Source organism: Macrosteles quadrilineatus, unplaced genomic scaffold (assembly GCF_028750875.1).
Source record: "Macrosteles quadrilineatus isolate MER2022 unplaced genomic scaffold, UCM_ALF_1.0 Scaffold_2__2_contigs__length_208266976, whole genome shotgun sequence".
NCBI lineage: Eukaryota > Metazoa > Arthropoda > Insecta > Hemiptera > Cicadellidae > Macrosteles > Macrosteles quadrilineatus.
In genome coordinates, this window is record NW_026542595.1 from 134,140,790 (window position 1) to 134,166,730 (window position 25,941).

The following is a 25,941-nucleotide window of genomic DNA, read 5'->3' on the forward strand; positions in this document are numbered from 1 at the left end:
AACTTAACTGGCTGGACCAATCAATCTCACACACTAGTTTACCCAAAACAGAATGACAGTTTTAATTGTGGAATCTTTATATTGTTTTATATTGAGTCAATTTTAAGAAAAGGCTTGTTTCTTGGTGATGATTTTGGTAACATTGACGTTGATGCATACAGGTGGAAGTGTCGATCACTTGTTTCAAACCACAGGGACTTCAGCGTGTTTTGTCTTGGAAATGGGTTGGTTGGAAAACCTGATTATTATTCTTCCAATGTGTGTAGCACAAAAGAAGTTGTAATTGCCATTTTGAAAAACAAAGCAATGGGCAGATTTGATGAAAGGTTAAATCAACTCAGTTACAGAGAACCTTGTTTGGAAGAGAAAGATTAAATGAAACAGTTGTTGATTTTTGTAACGCAACATTTGTTATCAAATAATCACTGCAGAAAAAATATTGAATTCCAAGTACTTGTTGATTCCTGTCAACGTTGAAAACAAAAATATGCATTGGACACTTACTGTAGTAGATGTTACAAAAAAGTCCGTTTTTTTTGACAAAAAAGATGATCAATTTTGTTTTTCTATTGGTGAGACACGGTTTGCCCTAAAAGAAAAGTTATCAGTCACCTTGAAACCAGTTGCAATGTCACTCAGTCAAATGTCAGTCATTTTTATGCCTTGTCTCGAATCAAATCATTTTTCATTGTTTGTAGTTGACATTAAACGCAAAGCCATGAGCTATCTCGATCCTTATGGAGGAGATCATCAATCCATCAGAGACAAGTGCTCAAGAATAGTAAGGTTTTTCTCCAAGAGAAATTCAATGGCACCAGATTTCATAGACATCGACAGTTTTGAAGTAGTTGCAGAAAAATTTCCAAACCAACCCGGCCATGACACCTACAACTGTGGTGTGTATGTAATCCATTACATTTCCCAACTTTCCAAGGTGGGGCGGTTGACCAGCATCTCACAGTCCTTTGACCCTTTTGTTTTCAGGGAGTGGCTGCAGCTCCGTGTTCTTCAGAAGTCCTCTGACATGAAAGACTTATGTTTTTTGTGTGGGTCAGGTGAAATAAAACGTCACGATTGGTGCCAATGCCATCAATGTAAACGCTGGCTCCATTATCCCTGCCTGGAAACCGAAGTGACATTTGACGTGATCCAGTCAGAGGGCTTTGAGTTTTACTGCCCTCTTTGTTCACATGTGTAATACAACACAACATCGAACATAGTTTGGATTACAGTTGTGAATTTTTGTTATATTCGAAAAAGTTTAATTAAAAACAATCAGTCAGCTACATTGAGCCATATTGAGTTAGCAATTTTTATTCAATTTAAATATAAATCACACTTTTAATTGCCATTTATTGTATTTATTGCTTTCATATGTCTTAAATATTAGTAATGTTTTTAATAACGGAAACAATCCTAGTCACCTTGCGTATGAAGGTTTCTGTTTTAAATGCATTGCTTTGATTTGTTTACTAAAAGAAATTGCTAAAAATCAAGTATAAGAACATTAAAACTTCATATGTCTTACATATTATAGTAAGGTTTTTAATAACGGAAACAATCCTAGTCCCCTTGCGTATGAAGGTTTCTGTTTTAAATGCATTGCTTTGATTTGTTTACTAAAAGAAATTGCTAAAAATCAAGTATTATAACATTAAAATTTCATATGTCTTACATATTATAGTGATGTTTTTTAAGAGCGGAAACAATCCTAGTCACCTTGCGTATGAAGGTTTCTGTTTTAAATGCATTGCTTTGATTTGTTTACTAAAAGAAATTGCCAAAGAAAATCAAGTATAAAAACATTAAAACTTCACATGTCTTACATATTATAGTGATGTTTTTAAGAGCGGAAACAATCCTAGTCACCTTGCGTATGAAGGTCTCTGTTTTGAAATGCATTGCTTTGATTTGTTTACTAAAAGAAATTGCTAAAAAAACAAGTATAATAACATTAAAACTGTAATCCAAACTTTCAACTATAATCATAATTCAAAAATCTTCCAACTGCAACATTTTGCTTTATTGTAACCTTCTTTCCTGCATGATTATCCATGATTACCAATATCACTGCCTTAATCAAGAGCAGTGTATTAATATACCTGTATTAAATGGTATTATTAAGTTTATATAAGGGCGCACTTTGGAGGGCTGTGCCACGCAGGGACTATGCATTGTATGCAGTTAGCTTTGACGGCCCCTGGGGAGACCGACTTCGGAGGCAAAGCTTCCGGGGAGGGGCTAACAGCAGCCTGGTGGCATAAGTGCGGTGCGCGGTTTGATTGATCAAACCATAGCTTTTAGATGAATGAAAAACAAAAAAAAACAAAAAAATAATAAAATAAAAAATAAAAAAAATATTTATATAAGAATGCCTACACCCTTGTGTGAACATATTAATTGATTTTATGTTTCAGATACCTAGTGCCTCTCACCCGAGAGGCCATTTATGTATGAACAACCAGGTTTGTGTTTATTGTCGAATCTAGTTGTTTCATACTGAAATGGCCAAGCTATTACGACACGACTATTACGGGCGCAAATAAGTAACCTGTTTACCACTCTAGCATAGTTGAAATATCTATATTTCATTCTAAAATACTGCACTACAATTTGTAAATATAGACGTATTTGGTTAGGAATGTCCTTCAGTATATTGAATCCATTCATTATATTTGTTAGCCGAACAAATTTTGACATCTACCATAAGAATCAGTGAAATTATCTTCTAACTGTAAACCAAAACACATCAAACACTGTTCTTTAAAATCATCATCAATTTAATTTTCAACGCTTGATAAATTACACTTTCTGAAAAGTGTCAACAGTTTTGATTATATATAACAGTAATAAACACTGATATCTCTAATATTGTTATAGTCAAATATTGGTACCATCGTTTGTTTTTACGCAATAACAAATCGAAACTAGCAATTTTTAACTCACAGCCCGAGACCCGCAACCGTCGAATCACGAGCTAAAAACTACTTTTCAACGCTTGATGATTCAACTTTCAGAAAAGTGTCAAGAGTTTTCATAATATATATCAGTAGTAAATACTGATATCTCCAATTGTGTGATAGTCACATATTGGTACCATTGTTTGTTCTTACGTAATAACAAATCGAAAATGACAACTTTTTAACTCGCAGATCCCGAGACCCGCACATGCCGTATCGCCGGCTAAAACCTATTTTCAACGCTTGATAAATCAACTTCCTGGAAAGTGTCAAGAGTTTTGATTATATATAACAGTATTAAACACTGATATCTATAATTGTGTGATAGTCACATATTGGTACCATTATTTGTTCTTGCGTAATAACTAATCGAAAACGACAACTTTTTAACTCGCAGATCCCGAGACCCGCACATGCCCTATACCCGGCTAAAACCTATTTTCAACGCTTGATAAATCAACTTTCTGGAAAGTGTCAAGACTTTTGATTATATATATCAGTAGTAAACACTGATATCTATAATTGTGTGATAGTCACATATTGGTACCATAGTTTGTTCTTGCGTAATAACTAATCGAAAATGACAACTTTTTAACTCGCAGATCCCGAGACCCGCACATGTCGGATCACGAGCCAAAACCTAATTTTCGACGCTTGACAAATCAATTTTCTGGAAAGTGTCAAGAGTTTTGATAATATATATCAGTAGTAAACACTGATATCTACAATTGTGTGATAGTCACATATTGGTACCATTGTTTGTTCTTACGTAATAACAAATCGAAAATGACAACTTTTTAACTCGCAGATCCCGAGACCCGCACATGCCGTATCGCCGGCTAAAACCTATTTTCAACGCTTGATAAATCAATTTCCTGGAAAGTGTCAAGAGTTTTGATTATATATAACAGTATTAAACACTGATATCTATAATTGTGTGATAGTCACATATTGGTACCATTGTTTGTTCTTGCGTAATAACTAATCGAAAACGACAACTTTTTAACTCGCAGATCCCGAGACCCGCACATGCCCTATACCCGGCTAAAACCTATTTTCAACGCTTGATAAATCAACTTTCTGGAAAGTGTCAAGAGTTTTGATTATATATATCAGTAGTAAACACTGATATCTATAATTGTGTGATAGTCACATATTGGTACCATAGTTTGTTCTTGCGTAATAACTAATCGAAAATGACAACTTTTTAACTCGCAGATCCCGAGACCCGCACATGTCGGATCACGAGCCAAAACCTAATTTTCGACGCTTGACAAATCAATTTTCTGGAAAGTGTCAAGAGTTTTGATAATATATATCAGTAGTAAACACTGATATCTACAATTGTGTGATAGTCACATATTGGTACCATTGTTTGTTCTTACGTAATAACAAATCGAAAATGACAACTTTTTAACTCGCAGATCCCGAGACCCGCACATGCCGTATCGCCGGCTAAAACCTATTTTCAACGCTTGATAAATCAACTTTCTGGAAAGTGTCAAGAGTTTTGATAATATATATCAGTAGTAAACACTGATATATCTAATTGTGTGATAGTCACATATCAACAAATCGAAACTGATAGATTTAAAAGTGTAAAATGGTAAAGTGAAAGCAGCTTGTCTATGACTTTTGTACTGAATAGGCTAGTTATTAATAACTTTTCCAATAAGTCTGTTTAAGTTATTGTAAGACAAACATTTTTCGGGTCAATATTATCACCAGTCTACTCACACTAAGACTGAACCATGGACAGAACCAGGGCCAAGCACTGGTCTGTTGTAAGTTGAAGCGAGTGTTCCTATTGTTCCCTCCTGACAGTGTTATGACCTAGCATTCGTCAGATGCTCGACAGCTAACTTCAGCCTGGTGTTATACCCGAGTTTTGTTAGGTTTGGTTGGTTTGGATCTTTGGATGGTTTCGATTTGGGTTTGGGTTGGGTTTACATTTACATTACATTTAGTCCTATGCAATAACCGTGTTATTTGTATCGTAACGTAACTTACACACGATTAAGAATCAACTATATTATAATTCCATTTTAGTGAGGAAAGGTTTAATCCCTTTACTTCGATGGCTACCTTTAAGAAAACAAATACAAAACTGTTTTCAAAACCTTCTCAAAAATTGACTCCAGATACTGAGTATTGGAAGAAACTAGGGGTAAGTTAAGGAATTTAACAAGTTATAGATTTGGTTGCACTTCAGTTTCTGTCCTACATTACCTATATTTACTCACATATACTGCATGTTTGGTTAAGGTTAGACGATCGTGAAGGTTAGGTTTAGTTTAGAACAGTTTCATCAGCTAAGAGTATAACTTGATAGTAAGTTTAGGAAATTAGCTGACTGGCTAATAATGTTAAACAAGTTACTCTACAAAAAACACCTTGAGCTAGCTGATTCCCTGCATGCTTTACAATTTGATAAGCACATTAGCATAATTGATTCCCGTATCGGTAAAAAGGTGTACAAAAAGAAAAAACAACAGAAACAAAAGATCACTAAACTTATGAACAGTCAAAAGCCCCGAGATGAAATCCTAGTTTTCGATTTTGAATTTTATCCACGATTAGTTAATAAAACCGACAATACAGTTTGACAAACATGAAACCGATCTCTTAAACAAAGGTTTGAAATACAGTTTGGCCAAAAACGATAAATCTGGAATTTTTGATGAGTTAATAGCAGCTGAGTCCGCTATAAAGTTTGTTCCTAATACCGACGAACGTAACGCATTACGTGCAGTTGTAAATAGCAAAATAAATCAAATACACAACAAGAACATTCATTCAAAGAATAAAAGGACGAACACAAACGAAAAACGGACCCTCAACAGCATTAAGAAAAAACTAACAGACAATAAAGCCATACTCACTAAAGCCGACAAAGGCAACTCCATTGTTATTTTATACCAGACTGAATACATAGATAAGGTAACCCGTTTTATCAATGATAATAGCATCACCCTAATTGATAAGGATCCAACTCTCAAATACACCAGTGTTATTAACAAGGCAATTAGCTCCAGTAAGAATCTATTGAGACCCGAGGAAATTAAGACCTTAAAAATGATGAACCCTTCAGCACCATCCTTGAGAGGACTCCCAAAAATTCACAAACCTGAAGTCCCAATACGCCCACTTGTAAATTTCACAACTGCGCCGGCATACAAAGTTGCTAAGAAACTCGACCAAATACTTAGATCGTATTTTGAATTCACAGACAGCCATAGTTTGAAGAATAGCATAGACTTAGTCGACAAAACAAAAAACATAGAAGTAAAAAATCATCACACACTAGCCTCCTTCGATATCGTTAATCTATACACTAACGTACCCATTCATGAAACATTGCAAATAATCGATAACCATCTGAAGAATACCGAATCTTTAACATCTGAAGCTAGAACCGAATTGATCAACCTGTTAGATATTACTCTAAAACAAAACTACTTCAGCTTCGACAACAAATTTTATTTCCAATCTGACGGCCTTGCTATGGGTTCCCCTCTATCAGGAATTTTGTCTGAAATATTTTTGAACCACATAGAGAACTCATATATCCTTTCTGAACAAAATCCAAAACAAAATAAAATCCTGTTCTACTATCGCTACGTTGACGATACTCTGGTCTTATTTGATGGTAATGCTCGCCAGCTGCAGTTGCTAAATAAATATCTTAATAGCATACGACCGAAACTGAAATTTACCCTCAAAACCGAAAGCAACAATAAGATTAACTTCCTCGACCTTACAATAGAAAAACTCAACAATAGATTCAAATACAGTGTATACAGAAAACCTACAACTACCAACCAAACTATACACTCATCTTCATACCACCCTATCAGCCACAAATTAGCCGCTTATAATAGCATGATTAACAGAATGATCAAAATACCATTGTCCCCAGAGGATTATAACATTGAATCAAATACGATTAAGCACATTGCTCGTTCCAATGGCTATGAGACGAAAATGATTGATAAACTTGTAACTAAACAGCTGAATAAACAATCTTACGAAAAAAATGAACCACTGATTGAAAAACCTAAATATATTCCCATTGAATACGGCCATAGACTACATAATTTATTAAGGAAAGAACTCAGACCCTTCAACATAATTCCAGCTCCAAGAACCTCAAATAAAATTGACAACTTGCTGAAACCCAAATTACAACATAATACAAATAAATTAGAAAAAACTGGTGTCTATAAATTAAAATGCAACGACTGTGATAAGTTTTACATAGGACAAACAGGCAGATCCTTCGCCAAAAGAGCCAAGGAACACAAACCCAATCCCCGAATAAATCCTCAAAAATCAAGCTACGCTCAACACATTATAGATGAAGAACATAGCACCGGAAATATTGAAAATAATATTGAAATAATGGAAGTATGCAACAAAGGTTTTACTCTTGACACCCTTGAGGAATTTCATATTTATAAGGCCCTAAAACAGGAAAGCGACCATGTATTAAATGAGAAACTTAATTACAGTTCCCACTTAATTTTTAATAAAATCATCAAGACTTCTCTAGTTCGTCAGACGAGTTCAACACACACCCCCTACAGAAGGACGAGTCCATGTCCTAAGGTACAAGGGTCGTCTTATCATCGTCGCCGTCGCGCTCAGTGTTCTCCAGCCGGCTCCCGCGACGGTACAGTTAAATAAACACAGGCCTGTATTCCGTCCCCGAGAACATTTTTAAGTGTTAATATGTCCGTATGTGTTCGTGTTTGTGTTAATGTGTTTTTGACGACGTCCAAGCGACCGACTATGACAACAACAACTATGCTTTGATTCTCGACATGTCCTACGTGACCATGACGCAAACGGCGTCGAAACCATGGTTGTAGCTTCTATACAACATTTTTGAGCTGTGACGAAAATACAAGGTAAATAAACCACTATTAATAAAAACTGTAGGCCTACAGACACTGGTGTGCACATGACGGGTGCCGAGTCTCGACTGGTTCAGGAGCTGAACTTTGTCCCCTGGCCGCCTTTATGAATGAATGAAAAAGTTTAAGAAACCAACGGGTTTCGAACCAGGGACCTCTTGGATATCAGCCGAGCACTCTATCCACTACACCACGAACAACGTTGGCCGAACATCGTATCGTTGTGGTAATGGCGTTCCGGGACCCCACAACCCGGTGACGTCACTACCGGACGCCTAATCCATGTCTGGTTACCGGACACGTATCCTCTGTGATTTTATAAAAGTAGAGGATACCCAACACGTCCGGCAGTTACTGTCATAACCTAACCTAACTAACCAGACTTGCTGATAATGAAAAAAAAAAATCAAATGAAGGTTAAATTTTGTTCATAAAATAAAGTTATAAATGCCTCCAATTCTAACAAAAGATGTACAGTTAAGAAGAAATGGCGTTCTAAGCAAAGTTTAGACAAAACGTTAGTGTCACCGATGGGATTTGATCTAGATACCTCTTGTACAACAGCCGAGTAGGCTACTCTATACACTACACCACGAACACCGATGGCTGTAAATCGTATCGTTGTGGTAATGGTGTTCCGGGCCCCCACAACCCGGTGACGTCACTGCCGGACACCTAATCCACGTTGGTTACTCGACGCATATCCTCTGCGTTTTATAAAACTTTTCACTAACTTAGTAGCCTAGCCCCTACCAGTAGTATATTGGTAGGTACAGTGATGGTGTACATATACGGTAGGACTTTTATCTCAGCTGTAGTGTAGCTGCATCTCAGCTGTTCCATTTTTGGTCTTAGGCTAGCTTAATCTATGTAAAACTGCCAATAAACCAACATTAAGCTATGACATCAGCGTTTTCTTAGGCCTGCCTAGTTTTTTCATTATAATTTTTTAATTACTGGTAGTCTTGTTGTGAGGACTTGCAATTTTGTTTTGATTTGATTGTTCAAAGCGGCATTTACACCAGAGTTGGCAACCTAAAAATTCCCAACTTCGATTGCAGACGCTATAGTTGCCAATGGAAGTTTGTAACTTGTACTTGCAACCTAGTAGCCTACACAGTTTGCTTCTTATGTCTGCATCGTGCAAAAAAATCTGATAGTATGTTGAATTTCGAGTGCTGAAGAGGTTGTTCTTGCTGCGGCAGCGTTTGTTATTCTAGCCAAATGTAAAAGACCGGGTACTGGGTTTCGACCTTCTTTCCAAGCAAGAGCAAGGTATAGAGGCAGTGATCTATTAAATGATTTGAATCGAGATACTGATCGTTTGATGGGAGAATTGAGATGCGATGGCAGTGTAAAAATTGTTTAAGATGTCAAGCGACGATTTTGAATGTCTAATTGTTGGTATTGGACGAACATAATTAGCAAACAGGATACTAACTACAGAAAATCAATTCTAGTGCGAGAAAAATTAGCCATTAACTTACTTTGCGCTTTTTGGCAAGTGGCGACTAGTTGTAGACTCAAGTTGCTGCTCAAGTTGGCGCTGCAACTTGCATTGCCGACCGGAAAACAAAATCTCGGTTTTCAACTCGCAAAATCGGTCGGCAATGCGAGTTGCAGTTTCTTGGTACGTTTGACTCAAAATACTCGATAAAGGTCGGCAATCATTGGTTGCCAACTCCGTTGAAAACACGGTTTAAGTTACACAGGCTGGGTAGCTGAGTGGTTATAAGTTGGACCTTGCCTAGTATTAAGCAAAAAGTTGCCGGATTGATCCTGAGAAAAGTAAGTACTGTAGCTTCTTAATGGTTCAAAACGGAACACAGCTGTCCCTGATCATTGGGCTTTAAATAAATGACTAGTGTCCCTGTTGCTCGAATTCGAGCAATTGCTAAGTATTACAGGAATTATTTTAAAACGAATAATAGTCATAATTTCTGATGACTTTAAAAGATTCGACTCAAAGATTTTGGAAATAATCATGATGTACATAACAGATCGATATAATCACAATTTCTTGTAAATATCTTATCATTTTTCAAAAGCTGATCTTGTTTTTTAGTGTTTTCTACAAATAGTCTTACTCAATAGCCGCATTAGGTTGTCCATATAACGATTATAAAAAAAACCATTATTTCTATTTCTTCTCCTCGGTGGTGTTCTATGACTTTCCTATGTTTCCATAGTTTGCAAATCGGCTCTTTCAATACTAAAAAATGCAGCACAGTGTTAATTCAGTTTTATTTTTAGTATATCAATTTATCCAGGCTCTCTCGCTTTTTCCCATTGTAATATTTACGTCAACCCAAATTCAAATAGTAAACATTTAATTTCAACCAAGTCAGTAAATGTTTTTAGCAAACTGTTAAATTAGCAAACTTATTGACTGTTTACAATTAACATAATTATGTTCTTCTTCTCACTTTTAATTTCTGACAACAGCTGGAGTTTCATAACAGTTTTTGTTTCCCATGTTAATCTTATGGAGAAATATGAAACTTTAAAGGGCCTCACTCTCTAATTATTTCCCTAATAAGAAAGTTTCCTGTACAACTTCACGTTACGCATTTTCCAATGAAACCAAAAACATGTCAATTGTTTCAGTAGTTTCGGAGGAGTAATTGTCACAAAAATCCTGCTTGCGTATTAAATAAGTATAGATTCTGGCTAATGTAGGATAGCAGCTAATCTTAGTCAGTAACAAAGCTTATCAGTAAATATCCCAACAATAAATCTTATGTGACTCAAGAACATTAACAACATCATTCTTTCTACTATCCAGTATCCTGCTTTAATATGTCTATGTTAAAATCCACTTGTTAATATCTATGTTAATAATAACACTTGTGCATGTAGGCCTATGACTTAACTTAGCCTGTTGTGAAATCTTAATGGCCAAATAAAATATCTTTATCTTTGAATATTTCGTAACTATTTGTTCATTTTAGGTTCCTGTACTACTGAAAGAGTTTGGTGCCATTGATTATGTTGATTTCTCACCACTAGAACCAAACTACTTTGCTGTGACTTGTTCAGTTCGGGTAAGCTATTTAAGAATGATTCTGTAAAATTACCGTTTGCCACTGTAACATTATTAGCAGGTTTAACAAAAATGTGTGGAATGTTAAATTAAATTAGGCCTAGTTTACAATGTAGCTTTGGATGTTTTGAAATTTAAGTTAACTAAGTTAACGGTAACAAATCTACACTAGGCATAATTATACAGAGTGAGTTTTAAATGAGTTCCCCCCTACTTTTTTTAAATTTCTTAAGATATCAACTCCGGACCACGTCAGATCATTGTAGAGTAGTAAGTAAGTACTTCATTTTGACTGGGTATTAGCGAATTTCCCTAGGGAAGTAGCTATTACCGTAGGTCTCATGGTAAGACCTAAGCCCGGGACCGATTTACTTTTTCATTTTGATGTCCCCAGAGGCCAAAAACACCATTCGTTCAAATTTTTATATATCTATATATATATGTGTCCATCCGCACGATAACTTGAGTAATTTTTGTCCGATTTTGATAAAATTTGGTTTGAAGGTGTAAGGCGGGATAAACTTGAATGAGTTCGCGAACCAGCATGATCGGACTATGGGAACGGGGGTTTATGGGGGGTTTTATGGGGTAAAAATAGGTTTTTCCCATTTTTGCCCCTAAAAACACAAAATTTCACAGTTTCTTTTTAAACCATTTTGTAGAGCTTAAAAAAACAAATAATTTAGTATATTGAAGCGTTATTATGCGCCTAATTGTTACGGAGAAAATTCAAAAAAATTGTAATTTTAAAATTCCCATGTTATTCTTATGGAGAATAAGTCGACTGTTGCAGTTTGCTTGTTTATGAACATATTTTGATCGATTTTGGAAAATACTTTTATTTCTTACTAAACTATTATCATTTTATAAAAAAATCTTTTTTACCCTCCCTGTTGCAGCAAACCTAAGGTACTTGTTAAACTAATTCTATTTAAATAGGAAATAAATGTGCTATTTTTATGGAGGCATTTTAGTGTGAATCCAATCAGGTCAATGGAAATTCGCTTAGTCTGCAGGTTTGCTGCGGCGGGGGTATTCATTTTTGGCCGCCATCTTGGATACAACATATTGGATACAAAAAATATTTTCAAATGTCAAGAGGTGGAGTTGTGACCCATTGTTTCAAACCAGAATTTTACGCTGAATACGATGCTGAAATCTGTTTTTCAAATACGTATTTCATATGTATTCCAAATTTAAACATATAGTAATCAAATAATAAAAAAATAAATATTAATCAAATAAAAAAATAAAAAATGTGTATCTTTTGTGTATGAACACAAATGTTCTTGTCAAAGTTTAGTTATGAGACATTCAGGTAAGTTGTTAGTTTACTTGTTTCAACAGGTCCAAGTGTACAGCGCCTTGACAAAACAGCCAGTAAAGAATCTCAACAAGTTCCGAGAGACGGCTTATGGAGGCAGTTTCCGATCGGACGGACTTCTATTGTGCGCTGGAGGACAAGAGTCTTTGGTGCGATTGTTTGATGTGGAGTCAAAATCACTCCTGAGAGTGTTTCGAGGACATTCAAGGTAGTCAAAAAACTAAATTTTAGTGTGTGTAAGAGTATACAAAAATGTTTGTTTAGCCTTTAACTTGCTGTCTGTTGTTCTAACCCACTTTACAATGGTAACAAAATATGAAGTTTTGAAAGCTAATACATAATTAAGGGGCATAATGACTTTTTGCTGTTGTAAATATTATAGTACAGTCACTTCCTTAAAAATCTCACTGTTGTGTCTTGGTTCTACTTAACAATAAAAACCCGTGTTTAAAATGTCTTGCCTCTATCCATTTTTTCAGATAAAAGTTGAATAGCTTATTTGATTCCATTAAACTAGATATACCATTCGCTTGTTAAATCTGAACACGTTGCCAGTTTTTTAATAACAAAGTTGGGTTGAGCCACTACAAATTACTGATTTCTGCTGAATTCACTACATTTCCAAACAGTCCAAGCCAATACTTCCAGTTAACTATTAGAGCTACCATCTTTTAAGTCATATCAATTATTAAAGTTTCAAAAAATAAGAGTGAAAATATAATTTTGACTATATGTGTGTTTAAACCTTATGGGTCAACTTTGATTTTGTCTATTGCATAATAATTGTCATGCTGAAGGACAATAAAAATATTCTGATTCTGATACGGACATTCAAACCGCTCTACAGATTCTAATGAAACTTCATGCATTACTAACCATTATTCAAGGATGGTTTTGTGTGAAGTTTGGTGCAGCTCTGTCAAAAGAGCTCCGCCCCAGAGGGTATTGAGGTGTCCAAATTCAGACTTTGGAACTACAATGTTTACAAATAAATCTTATATATTTAAAAAATTTGGGATTTCTTTTCCGAGTTCGTTTGACTCTTCTACCCGACCGATTTTCATGATTGAGGTCTCAAATTGAAGGTATGCACGCACAGATTTGCCTTGAAGCATCGGCATATAATTATCTATAATATTACGCAAACGCAAGGTGAATAGCCAATATAAAAATTATTATTCATAAGGTTTTAATATGGTTAAAAATCAATAGCTCCATTATTGTTCATTTTTTTCTATATCTTTTAGACACAAAATAATCAGTAAATTATAGGATTTATTTTGAGATATTGATCGTTTGAATCAGTAATGCTCAAGAAATTGTATTACTTAATGAAAAAATAGAAAAAAGTGTTTTTCTACTTGTTCTATGGCCTACACACACTTTCAAGGTAAGCTAGCTGCTATAAATTTGATTATTTCTCGGATATAATAATTATTTGAACGCTGCGGAGCAGCATGGGTCCTCTAGTAAATATGATTTAAAAGCAGATGTTTACTTTCACCAACTGTATTGTAGGTTTGAATAATCACTTAACATTCTGTATTGGTCATGATTTGAAATAGTGCCACACTGTTTCCACAGAATGCAGCACAGAAAACTATTTTTTACTTTTGAATAAGTCAAAATATATTAAACCCCAATCGCAACACACCTGTGCACTCAACAACGTTTAAACTTTCCACTATTAAATATGTAAACATAAAAAGTAAAAACCATTATCAAAGTATTATAAACAATAAAAGGAATGGCAATGCCTTAGTATTTTTATCTTTCGTTCTATACCCACACAATCTAACATATATTATTAAGTGAATAATAATCGTGCAAGCTATCTCAGGTATTCAAATGCCTCCCAATATGCCATTAACCCACCACATTAAAAGAATCAAAGAATATCATTAAAAGAATGAACTCCAATAATACTAATGCAAAACTTAAATCCACCCAAGCTGTGTAACAGAACCAGACTGACGATTAAAAAAATGACACCAAACTTGATCGAAGCAACAGTTTTCAGTGGTAAGTTTAAAAGAGAAATAGCCTTAATACCAAGAATACTGATGATTTAATCCGAATTACCTTTTGAATTCAAACTACTACAATTTCCTTTACGTCTTCACAATCGCCATTATAAGGCAAAAGACCCTGACTATCGCCGGTTAAAATTTAGAAAATGCATGCCTTTCACACAGACAGCTGTAGGCTATGTTGCGTGCTCACGTGGTGGTAGGTACACCTAAAAACTTATATATTTATACACTTAATAAAAAAAAAAAAAAAAAAACACATTGACTATCCACTGGCAATTAAATAAAATAAATATTCTATTTTTGTTTTTGGTATTTTTATTTATTTTTGTAAAGTAAAAATTATCATTTAAAAAAATAATAGTTGTCAGCGCAGCAACGCGTGCCGGCTGGCTGCTAGTATGTTCTAAAAGGAATTAAAACATTCAACAGCTGGTGTAGGCCTATATACAGATGTGATGTATTTAATGTTTGTTTCTAACATCAGTGATGGAATTTAAAATCCCTGTCTTCTGTTAATTGTAGTAGCCTATATGTTTTTGGTATTTTGGTATTATACGGAGGCCACCCTTATACAGCGCACTGCGGCGGTTATGATAGGTTGGGTTATTATAAACAGAAAGTATGACTCATCTGGTATCGTTCGATTCATAACAAAACAAGGAAAGTCCTAAAACATATATATGATAACTCAACCTAACATAACCGCCGCAGCACGCTGTAAAATAAGTGCCCTCCGTATAATACCAAGGTACCATGTTTTCAAATTCGTTAGTTGTATTTTTTTACTGAATTTTACAGTGCCGTACACAGATGTTTCTTCACCTCAGATAAGACGCATGTGGCCAGCTTCTCAGATGACAAAACCGTAGCCCTCTGGGATGTCCCGAGTGAAAATAAACTACACACATTCACTGGACATGATGTATGTGTTGCTTTTGTATGGATGGAAATATTGACATTAATATTATAAAAATGATTTTTGTTAGGATGGCAGGATTTAGTTACAAAAAATCCTTAAAACCTAGGTCCTTCTGATCTATATAACGTCTTAAGTAGAATATCAACAATTTTTTAACCAAAATTCAAAGAATTGTCAAGCCTTTTTGTTAAAATATTAAGTTCCGGTGAAACGTAAGCATAGTAAATGATTGAATCAGTGAGCAAAAAATTTATTTTGGTTTTGATACGTAGAGGATGCTATAAAAGCAGGTAATTATGGTTTTGTTGAATACTGTAGCTCAGTTGGGATAGTCTTGATAAGTCTGTCATTGCTGGATCGAGCCTAGCAACCTCTATAATCTTATAACTGCAGTCAACTAGTTCCTTGTGACTTATCTGTAATTATAGTACTTCACTAAGGATCACCACACAGACAAGTATAACTTTTGGTTTTCAACAGTACGTGACTACTTGATGATCTTGGAGATTATGAACCTCCCCTCCCCATAGATGCCCACTACACTATTTTTTTTCATATCGTCCAATATAATACATTAAAAATGGTTTAATTACTTTCAGTCATCCAGCTCTCATGTAGTAGTTTTTCTTGCAACCTAGGTTATAGAACATTGTTGGGGTGTAATCAGACATCAGTGAGCAGTCCAGTCCGTTGGACCTCCTTGAGATAAAGCTACATCTCATGCTTGAGTTAGTCTACATGCCTATAACATGAAACAAGTAAACATTTACCGATTGGTATGTACAGCATGGACGCACACATGTGAGGTCAGCGGCCGCAACAAGTGACATTTGAGCCACAACCAGCTGGAACCTTATTGAGGTCTACTTGAGTATTTTCCTAAGTATTGTCTTGCGTCTCAACTACTAGAATGTGTGAAATCCAGGTCACAAGAAAAAATACTACACTTGAACTGAATGATCGTAAGGTAGTTACACCATTATTAGTAATCCAATTCAGGGGTTCAGGGAAAAATTTCTTGTCAACCTTGTTTTTCCAAACTAACCATATATAGTTTGTTACAATCTTTTTAGTTTCCAACAATGAACTAATTTTGTCTCAGTGATAATACGAGGGTTTGTCCAGGACTATGTGAGAGCCGGAGCCGTGTCGCCTGTCTCCCCCACCACTGTGCTGTCCGGCTGCTACGACCGCCAGGTTAGGATGTTCGATGCTCGCACCAGCAGCGACCCGGTGTTCATTGTTGACCATGGTGCGCCGGTGGAGAGTGTGCTGTTTCTGCCCTCTGGAGGAATTTTTGTGTCAGCCGGTAAATGTGAACTCTAGAGATAATGATTGTTTTTAGCGATTCGTGATCCCTCTTTCTCACAGTAGAGGAGACCGGGGACACTTAATACGCAGGGAAACTTGATACACCCAGTCTAGTTTATTAGTCAGTAAAATCAGTATGGTTTCGATTTGGCTGCACTGTGATGTAATACCGCTACAATATGGCTACTGTTGTGGCACTACTGCAATTGATTCGGGGTATGGATATGATATCGTTAAAGAGTACCAATAACTAAAACAACTGGTTGGATCAATTGGATGAAAGAAGTATAAAATAATTGTCATACCTATATACAAACCTCCCAATTTCTTCTCTTATCCAAATGAGGTTCAAATAATGATTGTGATCCATCACATTGAGATGACCGTTCAAACAGTGCTAATCTATGCCAGCAGCTTTGACTGTGGATAAGACTAAATACTCAATTCCTATATTGGAGTCTTGGAATTAAAACAAACTTAGTTGAATTGGTCCACAAACAAATTGCTAAAGTAAATTACCGATTCTTGTTGAATCCACCAACTTTTTGTCTTATCGACTATCACAGTAACAAAAATTGAGCTAGAAAATATAGACTGCACCATATTCTATGAGTGGTTCATTCATCAGTGTTCTTTTAGGATCAAATATTGGTTACAGCTGGTCCACCAATAGTAAAACTCTTATTACCAAATATAAAGGGAGGGAGCAAGGCCGTGCTGGAAAATCCATTTGTTGATTAATTGGTGGTTAGAATTCATAAGCTGTTCTAGTTCAGAAAAATCTACAACAATCATTTACACAAAATTTTAATTCAGCTTAAAATGCTACTGAATAAGGAAAATTGATTTCTTAAAATAACCATATGTTGTTTCCTGCTCTTTATTAGGTATATCGTTAACTGCTCAATTGACAATTATCAATCAATAATCAATCCCTTTACCAAGCCGGACCAACTACCTGTGCCACAGCAGACTGTTCCCATTGTTTAGCCAATTTTACGATTGATTTGAATATTAAATTAAAAAAAATTTTAATTTAGGCTAAAATAGGTTTTGGTTTAACATAGTTATATTACACTGTTATTGGATCTCCCTCCAGTATCCAAAAGTCAATACACTATTATACTTAAAAATGTTTATACTGTTGTATATATCATCTGACTGGTTTACACCGTAATGTGTTGTATACAGGAGGTACAGAAGTGCGAGTGTGGGACGCTCTGACCGGTGGCCGACTGTTGGCGAGACTCTGTCAACACCACAAGACCGTGACGTGTCTGTGTCTAGCGTCAGACGGCCGCAGACTACTGTCTGGGTCTCTAGATAGACATGTCAAGGTGTACGATGTGTCAACGTACCGTCCGGTCCACACCATCGACTACACCAGTCCAGTACTTAGTCTGGCAGTCAGCGTAAGTAGAACAGATACGTTCACGGTTCATTGCAAACATTTTCCGTTTATGATTCCTCTTTGGTGAAATTGGGCTTTGGAGAGGGAATATTTTAAACAATGGACTGGCCTCGCACCTGAATTTCTACCACTCTTTGCAGGTGCCCTTGTTTTTAATCAATCTATGACACATAACTTGTCTTGTCATATTTTTGAAATTTAATTGTCTAGCTCCTAACAGTCTTTCTGTGATCCCTCTAACACATTAAGGTATGTTTTCCATTGTTGCATTCATCCATCACAAATTACATCTCATAAAAACACATGGTTTTTCTTCTCCTATGAAATAAAACTCTTTTTACCCAAATCCTAGGTTTTTTTCTCTTTTACTTTAAATACAATTTACTTTTACTTTTCAGATGATCAGGTTATAGTTCAGAAGGTAACAACACAAGACATAACTTTTATGTTAATAAGCTGTTGACACTTGTTGATATTATCTCTTTTGGATTTATTATTCTCATTGTTTGAGAAGGTTATTCAGTTCAACTAGTTGTTAATGAATTACAATCTGTGTCATACAGTAGTAAAAAAGTGTCTTAATTAAGGATAGTTTTTTTAAGAATTTGTTGAATCAAACTTTGAATTTATCTTTGAGATATTTTTATAACTTTGAAATTGTACATAAAATACTGACATAATTGATAAATAAAAAGTACCTGAATGTAACTAATCAAGCAATTAAGTGATTACATGTTCACAGCAAAGAGATGCCACAGTTGTAGCCGGTACAGTCGACGGACTGGTGTCGATACGCAGGAGAGAGGAGGGACCGGCTCCGGCAGCTGCACGGCGCAAGAAAGTGATGTATCGTAACGTCGGAGACTTCCTACCTTCAAACAACCTGGCCCAGGACACCATTCTGTCCGCCAGTAATAAAATCATCGTTCCCCACCAGACTAAGGTAGGATGGATTACAATTATTAATTTGATATAAAACAAGATTAATGATGTAACTCTAGGTCTAATCATTGGCTTTTATAAATTAAAGTAGACCTCCAATATCTGTTAATAACAATTTGTATGAATTAAACCTATTTAGAACACCGTTTTAAAAAAACTTTGTACAGTAGACTCCCTCTTACCCGGACATCGGTTTAGCCAAACTTCACTCAGCGGAAACAACATCTCTTTAACCGGACACTCTTCATCAGCAAAGGAAGTGGGCGGTACTTTTTGAGACCAGTGATCACGTGTCTAAATACAATGATCTCTTAAATCAAAGTCAAATACTGAATACAATATGCATTTAAATGGTCCGTTTTAACGAGTTTTTATGGACGTCGGTTTAGCCGGAAAACCCGCTATCCAAACTGGCCCTGGTCCCAAGGAGTCCGGATAAGAGGGAGTCTACTGTATTCATTTGTCTTTTACCAAAATGTGTTATATTTTGTCTTATACTGATGTAATGTAGTTAACATTTCTGATTTGTGTTTGAAATTACAATTATTCTTCTCCCTCTATAATTTAAATCACATAATATGTGATTTTCCATTTTGTTTGATGGGTCAAACTTGTTTCACAGGTGAAAGAGACCAAATATGATGCACATCTCCGAAAATTTGAGTACTCCAAGGCACTCGACAGTGTATTGGTTCCTTACGTTGTCAACAAAACACCCCACGTCACTGTTGCACTATTCCAGGAACTATCAAGGTTTGCATATTAACCTCTGTGGTTTTATTTTAACACTGTGTTATGTTGTAAGTGATTGAAGCTTTGTTTATAGGCCCTATTCTTATCCTAAAACTATGTATTAGTAAATTATATGTTTAACTTAAAGGAAAGCCATGTGGTTGGTTATGACATTTTTAAGGAATAGGGTTCAACTAGCTTACCCGAGAAAATTTGAGAGAAAAAATGTACGCTATATATTAGGACAAAATATTAGTAATATATTTTGTCTTCTTACTACGTTGTTATCTAATCTATTAGTCCCTATTTTTTCCAGGTAAGCTTACAGAACTCTATTCCTTTCATTAGGAATTTAAATTCATGTTTAAAAATTAATTACACTTAATTACATTTTATCGTAAGGAAGATAAAGACCATGGATCTTATGTTAAATGAAAGCCATGTGGCTTATTAGGGTGATTAGGTATTGTGAACTGCTTTGGACCTAAAAATCATAATAAATCTTTATTATTAATAAAGATCTTGTTAATAATAATCTTTATTAACAATGGCTATAATTTGTACAAACTTCAGTCTAAAATTATATTTTCTCTTTTAGGTTTTGTTGATGTCATGTAAAAGATTCTATACCTTAGTTGTCTTACAGTTAAACTTGTTTAAAAGTTGGAATATTTGAATTGCATTTTTGTTATTTTATTCTAGACCTAGTCTCAACTTTCTCGTGGGTATTGAATGTTTAGATATATCTCTGTCGCCATGCAAAGGTATCTTGCCCTTCACTGATCATTTATTATTATTTCAGGCGAAGAGGTTTAGGAAACGCTCTGGCAGGGAGGGACGGCAAATCTCTCTCGTCTATTTTACGATTCATCATTAGATACATCGGAGACTACCGATTTACAAGGGTTCTTATTGTAGTGGCTGACACATTACTAGGTAAATATTACCATTGATTCAGTGCCAGTAGACTTCTCATTTTATTCTAAAATTTGAAACCTGTTTTGATGTATGTGCCGTGCGCTGATGTTGACCCAATGTTTCTGTTGATTTGTTTACTCTTTGTGCTTTGTTCTGTTTTAGCAGCAGACAAAAGGAAATATTTTCCTAATAAACTGTTATATCCAATTAAAATGAGTTATATACAGTAGTCCGAAAAAAAACCTCTAGAACGCAAGAAATGCATACAAACTCCATGTGATTTCATATTGAAGTCATATTAAGAATACAATGCCGCAAATTTGAGCCCAAAAATACAACTGTGTAAAATATTGCAGCTTTTTGAAGATTATTTAAATGGCTGCTATTTTTGACTCGGTTGTCCGATCGAGTTCGGGTTTGTGGCAATGTGTTCTAGTAATTGAGACCTTTAATTTGATACCAAACTTGTTCTATGCTGCTATTTAAGAATTTCGTCTGACTCCTCGTGGGCATCCCCCTAAGGGATGACATAGTGAAAATAGCTTAAAAGAGTAGACATTTATGGCTATTATTATATACCAAATCCCATTACTTAATCTATAATGGTAAAGAATATAGTTCACCGTTCCGGGACTTTTCAATCACACTGTATATATTATTTATTTTATATTAAGATAAAATTGATCACTGTCCCAGACATTTACGGTGACTATTTGAGTGATGTCGGACCCGAGGCTTGCCAGCTGTTTGTAAGGTTGGCCAAGAAGCTGAGAGAAGAAGAAGAACTGACAGACACACTACTGTCGCTGCAGGGTGCCATGGAAATGCTGTTGGCTGGCTCCATGGCTGGAGACGGAAACACAGAAGAAGCAAAACCTACTACTCTCCAGCCATCGGACACTGCCAGGCAGAATTTTGTCATCAGCGTCTCGTGATGAACTTTGGTACATATTTAATTCTATACTTTTACTTGCTCATCATGTCAAAATTATCAGATCTTTAATAAAATCACCCTGTATAATATTGAATTAAACAATTCAAACCAGGGGCTTTAAATCCTGCCTACTCACTCATGTACTGTGGATATAGAAATTAAAAACCATGTATATCATATAGGCCTAATATCATTTTGAGTAAACTTTGCTCAGTTGATTGAACAACTTTTTTGGAGAAAAAAAACAGCTTTTTATTTGAACCTTGATAACAAGCCTTTCAATAACAAGTGTTATTTTCAAATAAATACCCATAATTGTATATTACCCCTTATCACATGTTGCTGCTAATGGGAAGCTATAAGAAGTCAATCTTGATAACAAGTCTTATTTAATGACTAGCTGTTTCCCCGTTCTACGTACGGGAATCTAGTAGTAAGTTAAAACCTTATATTCAGAACAGGAGTTGGTTTGCATATTTACTGTGCATTTTTCCAGATATGATGGCAAAACTATTAACTGTTTAGGAATACATATAAACCTTCTCAAATACAATATCTGACAGTTTCAAAGCCAAAACGAATGCTTCGCAATTAAATGTCACCCGATCGTGTTAGTCCATATTTTATATCAAACGATGAAAGGAATTGCTTTACAGTATAGATCTATGAGGCATAGCCCTAAGGTAGGCCTGTAATTGAAAGTTACTTTCACACTGGTTAAAAGTAGTTAAAACACTACCTCAACTTCACTACTGCACACTTTATTCGGGTCGAAATTGTTATTAGCAATGGTGCTCTTGTCTTTTCCACGAAAAATAAGGACATTATTGTGTTACCAACAGACATACACACACAAATACAGAATTGAGTCCACACAACTTTTTTGAGTCGAGACAGAAAACGCTAAAAATTATACAGTAAGACATCAATTAAATTTAATAAGCAATAAGGTGCAGTGTTTATAAATAAATAGTGAAAATGAAAATAGTGATGTGTTTGTATGTAAAAATTATTCTTACTGCTACCACCGGTTCTAAGGAAAAGTAGCAGTACCAAAAACCAACGTTTACATTTGAGAAAAGAACTGTAGTACTTACGACTAATTCAAACTGTCCTTCTAATCAAACTGTATTATAGGTGTTAATTAATCTGTTGGCAAATATATAAATAAATAAATACACAGGCCACAAAACATGTAACATTAACAACGTAAAGCTTTAAAAACTTACTATGGTTTGCTAAAAAAACTTTCACATGATGTGGTGCAGTACCGAAGTTATTAATCTCCTTTGGTTTTAAATTTTTTTTTTTAGTTTTCAAAAATCAAAGTTATTTCCTTTTAATAGCATTATTTGTAAGCAGCTTTTAATGTTAACATATTAATGGCAGTTTGAAGAAACCACCTTTATCCAAACAAAGGTTTCTCATTTAAAAGATTACGTAATCGCTAAACGATAATCGGTAGGTACATATATCTAGCAAACATTCGGAGGAAATTTGACAAAAAACGCACAAATCTGGGGTTTTGTATGTTTGTAGTTTTATTTCCTAAGTAGGAAAATTACCGATATCGTTGTTGAAATGTAAGTAAGTAGAAACCAAAAGTGACACATTGGAAAAGCGAGTTTTACAGCTACATCTGTTAAGTTAAACCTCCGTTACGGTACGATCACAGCGAAATCAGACAGATCTTCCAAGATCGCAGCAACATCCACGATCACCCACTGCAGTTGTGATTTTTTACTTTGCACTTTACACAACTGTCCTTGAAGCGCCGTCAATGAGTGGAAACCTTTGTAAGCTACGGTATTGGTGCCGATGATTAAAAAAATGTAAGTTTCCTTGCACTAATACAACACTGATTCACGGTATTTTCCCCGGTTATCAAAACTCAAGAACAATGGTTGCACTTGCGATTAATTAAACCGGTTAAGTAAGGCACAACGTTTTTAATCTCACTTGGTTTAAATGTGCTGACTAAACTTGATCGGAAATGGTTGCGGTATTTGTAAACAACTTTTAATGTAAACATACATATCAGTGACAGCTAGAAGTGAGAACTAATCCAAACAGCTGATCGTTATTTCATAAAATGTAATAGTAAACATTGGGAGAAAATTTGACAAAAATCGAACAAAATTGGGTTTTTGGTGGTTAGTTATTTTGTTTTCAAAGAAGCGAGGCCATGTTTTTATAGCCAAAGACACTCACACCAATCCAGTAAATATAGAAAAACGATTAGAACCTTGATTGGTACTCTAGTTTTCTAGGAGTAGGCCGCGTAAAATGACAATTTGGCGTTACAGACGGAGTCACAGAATGGACATACAGACAGAAATTGAGATAAGACTCGTTTCGGCTTTCTTAGGCTATGAAACATAAAAATAACCAAAAAATGCATAATTCTAAGCAATGTACAGACAAAACTGTAATTTTATTTATACAGATTTCCCATGAGAGACTTCTTATCTAGGTTCTACTGTAATTGACAAGGTTATATAAAATCTGTTAAAACAAAACACAAGTCCCTGGTCTCTTTGCTGGGAAATACATTGTTTCTGTAAAACTTGTAGAATGAAAGTTTTAAAATGAGCCTTGCTCTTACAGATAGGTGGTAAAAATACTGCTTTTATTTTTGGCGAGGACGTCAAACCAGTTTAAATATAGTCACTTTTGTTCTTTGAAATAAATAAATATGTACTATAATTCTCACTTCATTTGTGCAGGAAGTTACCATAATCTGTCCCAGTTCAACATCTGGCCTCAATTCCACTGGGTCCATGCCTTTACTGTTGAAGCCAACAACACTATGTGAGCAACTGTATATTTTTATGTATAGTAAACAATTTTTTATTGTTGAATGTCTATTATTGACCTTCATGTACTGTACAGTAGTAAAAAGGATAGTTCAACGGAATATTTCCTGTGAAGTTTGTGAATTGAGGTTTAATTTGTAAGCACTTGGATTTAATTTTAATGGGACACAGATTGCCTAAAATACCCCCGCCGCAGCAAACCTGCCGACTAAGCGAATTTCCATTTGTCTGAATTTATTTTCAGTTAAATATATTTTAATAACGTTAGGTTTAACGATTACCTAGGTTTGCTGCTACAAGGAAACTAATAAAGTGTGTTTTTGAGTAAAATATTGATAGCTTAGTACCAAATAAATAAATTTGCCAAGTTTGATCAAAATATATTCATAAACAAGCAAACTACAACATTTGACAATATTCTCCATAAGAATAACATGGGAATTTTAAATTTACAATTTTTTAAATTTTCTCCGTTACTAATAATCGAACAAAAATACTTTTATATACTAAATTATTTGTTTTTTTAAGCTCTTTAAAAATGTCTAAAGAGAAATTAGGAAATTTTGTGTTTTGAGGGTCAAAAGTGAGAAAAACCAATTTTTACCCCATAAAACCCCCCGTAAAGCCCCGTTCCCATGGTCCGATCGTGCTGGTTCGCGAACTCATTCAAGTTTATCCCGCTTTACACCTTTAAACCAAATTTCATCAAAATCGGACAAAAATTACTCAAGTTATCGCGTTCACGGACGTATATATATATATATATATGCAAAATAGAAAAATAGGGCTACTATATATAAATAAAGATTAAACATTAATAAACTTAGTACCCAAGTAAAATTATTTATTAAAATATTTACTGACTATAGTTTCGGCTCTAAGGCAATTTTCAAAGTAAACAAAAATCAAAATACCCCCGCCGCAGCAAACCTGCAGACTTAGCGAATTTCCATCTGCCTGATTGGATTTAAACTAAAATGTCTCCTTAAAATATCACATTTATTCCCTATTTTAACATAATTAGTTTAATGAGTACTTAGGTTTGCTGCAACAGGGAGGGTAAAAAAGTTTTTTTTAATGTAAAATATTAAAAGGTACTGTGGTTTAGTAAGAAATTAATGTATTTTCCAAATTTGATCAAAATATGTTCATAAACAAGCAAACTACAACAGTTGACTATTATTCTCCATAAGAATAACATGGGAATTTTAAAATTACAATTTCTTTGAATTTTCTCCGTAACAATTAGGCGCATAATAACGCTTCAATATACTAAATTATTTGTTTTTTTAAGCTCTACAAAATGGTTTAAAAATAAATTGTGAAATTTTGTGTTTTTAGGGTCAAAAATGGGAAAAACCTATTTTTACCCCATAAAACCCCCCATAAACCCCCGTTCCCATAGTCCGATTATGCTGGTTCGCGAACTCATTCAAGTTTATCCCGCCTTACACCTTCAAACCAAATTTTATCAAAATCGGACAAAAATTACTCAAGTTATCGTGCGGATGGACACATATATATATCTCTATATATAGATATATAAAAATTTGAACGAACGGTGTTTTTGGCCTCTGGGGACATCAAAATGAAAAAGTAAATCGGTCCCGGGCTTAGGTCTTACCATGAGACCTACGGTAATAGCTACTTCCCTATAGGGAAATTCGCTAATAAGATATGTA

General features: G+C 35.0%; 1 protein-coding gene across 1 annotated transcript; it reads left to right on the forward strand.

Annotated features, from left to right (window-relative positions):
- The first annotated feature begins 4,840 nt into the window (after positions 1–4,840).
- On the forward strand, positions 4,841–24,304 carry LOC128986142 (U3 small nucleolar RNA-associated protein 15 homolog). Its single transcript, XM_054406310.1, has 11 exons — positions 4,841–5,127; positions 10,828–10,920; positions 12,267–12,451; positions 15,075–15,198; positions 16,321–16,504; positions 17,698–17,918; positions 18,660–18,860; positions 19,482–19,612; positions 20,394–20,527; positions 21,206–21,453; positions 24,170–24,304. Exons 1-10 carry the CDS (start codon positions 5,038–5,040, stop codon positions 21,442–21,444), a joined length of 1,602 nt encoding a protein of 533 aa, XP_054262285.1. The 5' UTR covers positions 4,841–5,037; the 3' UTR covers positions 21,445–21,453; positions 24,170–24,304.
- Positions 24,305–25,941: the final 1,637 nt, after the last annotated feature.